Raw genomic sequence first — 8,861 nt, forward strand, 5'->3', positions numbered from 1 at the left:
GTCTTAAATGTTGTTTCCGACTGGTTAAAACAGAGTCTGTTATATCCGTGCATTTACCACACAGGTGATCTGTTAGTTTAATTGCTTTATTCTTCAGTGTAGTTAAAAGACAGTGAAAGTTTAGCTTACATATTGTTTATACAAACACTGTTTTACATGGCRATAAGRCTTCATTTTACAAAAAATAAACATAWAAAGGCTGTACAACAACTGTACATAAGTGTTCAACTAAAACCTGAACTTCTACAGACATATTGAGGTCAGGATGAAAACGAGAACTTCACAGCAGTAGTAATTCAGCAGCAAACAAAAGAAGGACATTTTCCACACATAAATAAATATATTGTATAAAATTAAATACATGGTCTATGTATATTTGGGGATTGCTCTTAAGTGGCTCATAGTGCACAWAGCTACAGAGGAGGAGTCATTACTGACACGGGACGTCAGCATTAAAGGGGAGTAAAGAGGAAGACCTGGAGTCTTCTGCTCATGGCCTGAAGTTCTGAGGGTTCAGGTAGACATAGGGGGACCACGAGCTCATGTTCATGTCAAGGTCCTGATCCTCCAGGTTCTCCTCTGTCTCCTCCTCCATGCTGTACACCTCCATCCCCTCCTCATCTGAGCTCAGCCTGCCCTCGCTGTTCCCTCTCTGGCGGATGGTCTCAGGGGCCACCAGCTCCTGGTCCCCCAGCTCGATGTGACACTGCTGGCAGATCCTCAGCGGCTTGGTTGGGTGGATGTGCTCGATCACCACTCGGTTCTTGGAGCAGGCCCCGCAGACCAGGTAGCCGCAGCTGCGACAATGGTGTCGGCGGTTGGCCATGGTGAACTTGAGGGAGCAGCGCATGCAGTTGGGGGAGGCCTCGTCCGGGATCCAGGTGACGGCGAAGTCGGACCCGAGCGTGTGACGGCCGCTCAGGAGCAGCTTGGACTGACAGTCGTTCATGTGCTCGATCCAGGCCTGCTTCTCCTCTTGGCAGGACGCTGCCACGAAGAAGGACTTGCGTGGCGTGCGGATCAGCCAGCGGTTCTTCGAACTGATGCTGTCCTTCAGGTCATCCAGCTGGACGGACTCTGGAATGATGACATAATTTTACAAGAGCTGTCAAAAACGCCATACGAGCATGTTGAGTAAAGTTAGAGAAGAACATTCTGAACTTCTTTAGATCTACTGATCCTCGCAGACTGAAAGGTTTTGCAGAAGATGAGTTTCTCACCTAAAGGGATGATCTGCTGCTTGGTGTACCAGCGGCCGTTCAGAATGATGCTGCCGTACACCAGGATGTCGCTGAAGAGGAAGAAAGCTTTGGGCTGCTGGCCCTTGCGGCTCTGCTTCATCAGCCTGCCTTCTCCAACCAGAATGCGACCGTCCTGGTACAGGGGCTTGCCCCCCGAGCCGAACAAGCTCTCCACAGCCCGGATCCTCTCACGGTTCTCCTCSGCAGAAGTCAGCCGTTCCATGATCTCTAATTCCAATCAACAGGAGTGTTGACACTGCTGCAGTCAGGCGTGTTTCTGCTGTGACAGAGGCCCCGCAGCTGTTTTTATACTCTCACTGCTCTTACGTCACAAGGCTTCTGAAGAAATACAGCTGGAATACAGACCTTATGAAAAGGAAGAAACAAGTGGGAGGGGCTAAGACCAAATTTGCATTTGAAGTAGTTCTACATAAGAAACTCCCCCCATTTCGAGGAAACATGTGTCTGCTGCTGTGCATCAGTTCAGGCTCTTAAATAGGTTTAATTTGCATCCGGGAAATCAGGAAAATACCCAGCATTAATGACTTCATTAATTTTGTGAACTGTGTTAAGTGGTGGTGGAAAGGTAAACAATTCTCCAAGTTTTATGAAAGGCTGTGATCCGTTCGAAGTCAAAAGATTGTTGATTAGTTTTTCTCAGTTGCTAAAACACATTTCTTGAAACCATCCATCCATTTCTCTGAACTGCAAACACAAAACCCAGTTTTCAAACTACTTTCACAGAACCTCTGACTCTTCCAGCAAAACCAAAATCTAGCCTCAATATAGTTCAATAGTTGTCAAATCAGACCTCGAGTCCATCAGATAAAAAACACTACAGAGCAGTCAGCCTACACTCAGCAAGGAAAAAAGAAAATAAGTTCATATCACTTTTGAAATAATCTTTATCGTCCACAAAGGAAAAGGCATTTCCTAAACAAAACACCTGTTTAGCACTTGTAGTTAAATAAATAAATAAATAAATATTCAAACTCAGGTCCTCCACCAGAGGTCTGAAGTTTCAGGGTTCTGAAACTTCTTCTAGACAGATCTCTGAGGTTGTTCCTTGGATCTGTTGAAGTCACTCCTCTAGTTTAGGGGTCACAGCACCAAGTGCTCCAGTGACCACTTGGACTATTGATGCTTTGACTCTCCATAACTCTTGGTATTCRTCCAGTTTCTCGTTCTTCTTCTTCCTGGTGTTTCAGTCRCATGCTCTCTACATCYATCACTGCTGCCTTCTTCTCTTGTTTGTCGACCACCATGTCCAAGTTGGTTAGCCTCACCTGTGGTCAGTCGGGATGTGGGACCTCCAGTTTATATGTTGYGGGAGTGTATAGCCTATAATTARTTTGTTTTTACCTATGTGTAGAAATCCATTACAACAACAAAAGTGCATCCAGTTCTTCACAGTATAAATATTTGGAGTATTTGCTTCTGTGATTTTTTTCTGTTCACAGTGAAGCTTGGATGAGCAGGGCTACTGCTTTGTATTGGTWTGTTCACATCATTTGACACGTGTGTGATCTATTTTGAGTTGCTGTACCTCAGTTCAGACAGCACTGTGTCTCACTTTAGCTACCTGTGCTTTTCATTGTGGAACCCATGTGAATCAAAGGGGAAAATGTGTTTTAGTGGGTGACAATAGGTCTGTTGTGTCTAACTGGGTGAAACGTGCTTAGTGTTCTGACAAAAGGGTGGCCATTTTAATATTTGGGTTTGGAGAACTAAGCAGGTTCAGACAACAGGGTTTAGTGTTTTAACAACTGAGGGAAAACTTTAATGGTATTTTATGCAATAAATTGTTAATCTATTAAGATTTACTGAATAGCAACATTTCAGCAGAGTTGTTTCACGCTGCTGTTAAAATATTAGATTGCTTCGGTTAGTATTTCATGGAAGAGAACAAAACAATATAATTCTCCAACTGAAGCAGCTTTTTTTTGTTATTTTATATCCTTTCTTCCCTTGCATTAAAAATAAACAGATTTAAACTATACAATCAGGCAAATGAGACAAACAGATTTGCAAAGCAACATTGTGAGCCAGGATGATTTTTAGTGACCCAAACAACCATTTATTTAGCAGCACTCCTGTAAAGGCCCCATACTCTTGTCTGCACACAGCACTGAGACATCTTCTGACAGCACATCAGATCTGTAAACCTGTAAATCTGGACGGTTCAGTCTTTATCAGTGAAAACTGATCTGACAGAAACTTCTGTAAACACTCCTCACCCTGGGGAAACACGGTTGCGTGTGAACATGCTGARGACAAACGGGAACCTCTTAAAATTACAATCAGACTGATCTTATCAGTGCATGAGTTGTTTGCTTTTTTTAAAAAAAACAGTAGCAAACCTCGTTAGTGATTTGTGTGATTTTTAATTAGAAGCAGGTTTGAATCTCCCAGTTTCTGGTGCAGAAGAAAAGTCCCGTGTTTGTTTAAGGTTTGGATTGAACAAAGACGATACGATACAATTTGTAGATAATTAGATTGACCTCTCTGGAAACTAAGTAGTTAGCTTAGTTTGTATGTAGATAACCTGATTTAAATCTGACTGACATATATATTATATATACACTGTATAAAGTTTAGTCAGTCCGATTTAGATCAGGTGTCTTTCACAATATTGAAAYGAACTGGATGTAATCAGATCTGAACTCTGTAGTGAAATGCTGCCATAAAAGCTGAACTGAAGGCTTGTGTATTGATTCAAATAGTAAAAACAATAAAACTTTTGTTTTTTATTATATAAAGTCAAAATCAGCTTCCTATAAAAACATCACATAAAAAACTAACTATAAACCATTTTAAAATGTGCTTGAACTAAAATCCCTGGACAAAGGTGTTTTTACCAGAAAAAAGAAATTAAACATTATTTTAAAATGTATTTATTTTACTTCCACCAGTACAGTAAGTGATTACTTAAACTTTATAAACAGTTGAAAAACATATAGACGGATTGTGTTTGACTTAAACTATGGTAAACAAAACCAAAGTTGTAAATGACCTGTCAAAGTAAATGTGGAGGCTGTTACTTACTGTATGTGTGCAACAGAGAAAGGCATGATGTCCCCAGCCTTCCCAATGGTTGCAGATTTGGTGATGACAGATCATCAGAACATCTGGYAGTTTAACAGGTCGTCACAGAACCTCAGGGCTTTTTTTCTTGTAAATTAAGATGTTACAAAAACAGCTGCTGAAATTAAACTCATCTGTCACTGAAGCAAGAGTTAATATAGTTCTGTCCCAATTTCAGGGTGATTTCAAAACTCTCCACTGTTTCTAAAGTGTTGAAAAAGATTGTTTTTGATGCACAGCCAGGGTCCATTTGCTGCACGCTGAGGATTTCTGCAGTTCCTTTATTGGCCAGCAGGAATACAGGAAGCAGTGGYGCTCTGGGCCCTCACAGGTCGATGGTTCCTTTAACTTTAAACTTCTTGGCGGACCGTTCGCTGGCTCGCTGCTCAAACTTGCTTCCATAGATGTGCGAAACAAAGCCRTTAATCTCTACGGCAAAAACACTGTTCTTTTTAGGGATGACTGGGAGGTGAAGAACAGAGAAGAATGAAGAAAAATGTTAAGCTGGTGGAAAGTGACAGTGTTCATGATGCTTCCAGTAACACTAACATCAAGTTGGAACGGATCAGTTCAGAGGCTATGTCTGCATGAAAAAGATGAATTTAACATACGTAAATTAACTTGTACACTGTAAAAAAACATTATAAATATGTTGGACTACAGTACAATCAGGGCATACAACCAGTTAAGCCAAAACCATGTATGTTAGTAGTTTTGAATTAGAAAAAAAAATCACTAAATTTAACATGTTGTCATTTTAAAGTTATGTTCTGTTAAACAGTCACTTTATCAGTGGTGACGTCAGTCTGAGAGGAAAGAGTTCAGAGAACAGAGCAGAAAGCTTCTGGTCSAACCAGGATCTATTTTAAAATGAGGCTTATTAAAACAATGCTCTCAAAAACAACACGCTGCATTGTGAAACCATGAATCACTTTGGGTCAAACATGTGCTGGACATCTCCTTTTCTAAATCCATCAACCAGCTGAAAACAGATCTGCTTTCCGTCACACCTTTCAGCTATAATGCTGGTTTACCCTTTCAGACGCCGCCTTGCTTGACAGCTGGACAGGTCTTTGTATGTTTTAGACACACAGAGGGCAAAGCTGAGTCAGTATTACCTCAGCCTAATATTTACCTCCGCCAAGGAGGTAATGTTTTCGGTTGCATATGTCTGTCTGTCTGTCTGTCTGTCTGTGGACAACATTGCTCAAAAACTTGTGGACGGATTGTCATGACATTTACAACACATGTGGATACTGGACCAACGAACACACCATTAAATTTTGGTGATGTTCCAGATCACGATGCGGATACATGAATTTATTTTCTTTTAATCCTCTCAGATCGGCAAAGCTGTGATGCTCTCACAGGGCTTCTGTAAAAAACTGTGACAGCTTTCAGTGTTTGGACTTCAAACTTTATAAAAGTAATGTTAAAACCAGATGTAATAATGAATAATTCTTGCCACAATGTGCACATTTTTACGCATTTGGTGCACATTTACAGAATGTTTTGTGACCACAAAGTGCGTGACTGCACCATGAAAACTATTTTTCTTATTTCCTCAAACACACCACATTGTTGGTAGACTTGTACACAGATCGATGAAGACTGAGGAAGAGGAGTGACGCGGTGGACTTCAGACTCGGAGGTTGTTTGTTCATTTTTATTATTTAAATGAGGCTAGATCAAGTCGAGAGATGTTTGTGCGCCCCTYTATCCTCCTCTCACCAAACTTTGGGGAAAAAGAATGCACAGAGCGTGGTTGTGACCGCTGTGTGTGTTCCTCACAAAGATAGGAAGACGCGTGTGTGTCTGTGTGATTWCAAGCGCAATGAAAACTCTGCTTTTTTGAATCACGTAGCACCGATGTCAAAGCTTTCAACAATAACGTCGGGTAACGAGTCTGACTTTTTTCCACATTGGACTCCACCGGGAAGAAATTCCGTGCATACTGCCTGCTTAAATGTTCACTACGTCAGAACTTATTCAGCAAATATGTTCCAATCTCTGCTTTTAGTGCATTAACTCTGTTACAGGATGGGGGGAAATTGGACTTAGCGGAGGTTTGCACTCTCCGAGTGCTTCTAGTTATAATTTGGTTAAGAAAATAAAGTTATTTCTTGATACAAGTGATGCAGCTGAACTTATTTTTTATTTGCAATGTCCCTTATTTATTATGTTTCTGAGCTTGCTGTGGCACTCTTACACATATTGACTGTTTCAGCTCTAAGGCTAGATTCACACTGCAGGTTCACTGACTTTCACTGACTTTGTGCTCAGACCTCATTTCTAGCTTGGTTGCGCACGTTATACTTTAAATGCAACTTCCATTTGACTCCAGTCCACAGGCAGCCCTGAAGCAACCTGTGTGTGCAGAAGACGGCGTGACGTCAAACATAAATATGGATGCTACATGTTAGCATGTCTGTGTCAAAACTGGAGTCGTGCAGTTGAGAAAACATTTTTTTTGCCATGCTTGTTTAATTCATTGTTTGCATTTGATCTTACTGCTTYCTGGCTACTCAGAAGCAAAACTGCATTTCTGGAAGGTGAGTGACGAACTGAAAGCAGAGTCAAGAAACAAACTCAAGCATCATACTGCTAGCAATACAATCTAACATGCTGGTACACCAACATTAGCATCGCATGTTGGTTTAAAATCTCAGTCATACAGGACGTGACAAATATAGAAAGTTAAAATAATAATAATAATAACAAAAAGACAACTGTAGTCACTTTGAAAAACAATGGATATGTATCTGATTTAACACCACATATGAAAAAGACCTGCACTGGATTTGAAAAACAAATAAAAAAAAAACTGTGTTGTCACACTGAGATTGTCATAAAAAAGAAATCAAATTTAAGGTTGCATTTGGGCAAACAAAAACAACAAACACAAAATCTAATTTGGGTCACTTGCACCTGTAGTGTGAATATAACCTAAGACCACCTCTCCTGAAGGATCAGAGGCAAAAGAGCAGCAGGTTGAATTCAACCTCCTCCCATGATGCTTCAGTTCTTATTAAAAGGTTTGGCTTGAAAGAGAAGCTTTAGATAAAACCTAATGCAATAAGCTGTGTCTGTGTAATACAGTATAACAATTTTGAATTATATATATATATATATATATATATATATATATATATTTTTTTTTTTTCAAATAGCTCAGTTAGAAAAGCTGACAGATCTAGTTCACATCAGAACCATCTAACTGTGTGGAAGGAGAAAAACAAACAGCTCATCTTTCCCAGCTGTCAGTATCAGGAGAGCTGGAACCAGTTCCACCAGAACAACCTGCATCCATCTCACTCTTATCTGCTCCAGTCGGTCTTTTAGGTCACCTGTGAGCTATTAAAAGAGTAAATGTGTTTTGTTTTGTTCTGTTCTTCTGCCACGTAATCTGAACCAGGCATCTAACCTTTGAGTYTGTTCTCCTCAGTGATGATTTTGAAGATGTGTTTGAACTCCTGCACCAGAATCCCTGTAGTACCTACGTATGATGGACATTTCGACCGCACCACTGTGACAAAGCAAAAAAAAAACTAATGTTAGTACATTTTTCTGAGGTGCTCACGTGTACACAGACAATTAAAATACATGCAACACAGCTATTCCAATGGTRCCACAAAAACAATGAAAACCACTGCAGATTCAAGCAGCCGTGACTTCTCTGCAGAGAGGTAGAGTAAGCTCAGAACAAAGTGATCAGAACAAAGGTTTAGCTAACACTGGGAACACTTTGTTCAGAGCTGTAAGGGAATAAAAGCTCCCAGATCAAAGGTTAGGACTGCTCTATAACTAATATCTTCATAGTTCAAAACTTTAGCACAATTCACAATTTAGATGTTGCTTTTAATTTGCTCTGACTCACATAAAAGTTGAATCCAAGCCTGTTATGAATAAAATGCATCAKTGTTGTAACTCTGATACTATCTACAACTCAAGTGTTTTAAATGCTATTATAGGGGAATAAATCAGACAAATTAAATGTATTTTTATTTTTATTTTAAACCAAGCAGCTGCACTTTAGAGCGCTTAGATTTTTTTTTTGTGGCTCAGTTTTTGGCAACCTTTCAAAAACACCTGATGCATCAAAATAGCAGATAATACCAACTAGCTGGTATGACTGCAGGTTCTCTTAAACATGGTGTGTTGATTCAGTGACATTATAAACCTTTTYATTTGAGCCATTTTTAATTTATTTATTGTTAAATCCTTTGTGATGTAATGGTGAGAAAGATAAACATTGTTGTTGCATCTCTGAGGAATTAGGTTTTTAAAAATTACAAAAGCCCTTAAAATGACCTAAAACTAGATACCGCATAGTGGTAACATAATTACCACCGCACACAGAAACGCACCGGAACTCATAAGTCTTTATTCCTAATAAATGTCATGCTAGGTGCATCCCAAAATTGTAGTGGTTTGGGTGGGGGTCTTTTTTTTGGGGGGGGGGCATTGGTCGGCCTGATGGATAGCCCCTCATCAGAGCTAAATAACAAAAGAAAATCTGAAGCTCCTATGTTTAAT

The 8,861-nt window shown here is 40.0% G+C and overlaps 2 protein-coding genes across 2 annotated transcripts in view; both read right to left on the reverse strand.

The window, feature by feature from the left end:
• Nucleotides 1-70: 70 nt before the first annotated feature.
• On the reverse strand, nt 71-1,730 carry plekhf1 (pleckstrin homology domain containing, family F (with FYVE domain) member 1). The gene is made up of 2 exons (XM_014001511.1): nt 1,221-1,730; nt 71-1,077 (listed from the first exon to the last, which is right to left on the reverse strand). Exons 1-2 carry the CDS (start codon nt 1,462-1,464, stop codon nt 491-493), a joined length of 831 nt encoding a protein of 276 aa, XP_013856965.1. The 5' UTR covers nt 1,465-1,730; the 3' UTR covers nt 71-490.
• Nucleotides 1,731-4,119: 2,389 nt separating this feature from the next.
• pop4 (POP4 homolog, ribonuclease P/MRP subunit) overlaps nt 4,120-8,861 on the reverse strand; it is an 11,927-nt gene continuing 7,185 nt past the window's right edge. The window contains exons 6-7 of the mRNA XM_014001512.1: nt 7,750-7,851; nt 4,120-4,787 (exon numbers count right to left, since the gene is read on the reverse strand). Of these exons, the coding sequence (XP_013856966.1) occupies nt 4,651-4,787; nt 7,750-7,851 (239 nt within the window). The 3' untranslated portion in view covers nt 4,120-4,650. The remainder of the gene's footprint in view (nt 4,788-7,749; nt 7,852-8,861) is intronic.

Source organism: Austrofundulus limnaeus, unplaced genomic scaffold (genome assembly GCF_001266775.1).
Source record: "Austrofundulus limnaeus strain Quisiro unplaced genomic scaffold, Austrofundulus_limnaeus-1.0 Scaffold9, whole genome shotgun sequence".
NCBI classification, from domain to species: Eukaryota; Metazoa; Chordata; class Actinopteri; order Cyprinodontiformes; family Rivulidae; genus Austrofundulus; species Austrofundulus limnaeus.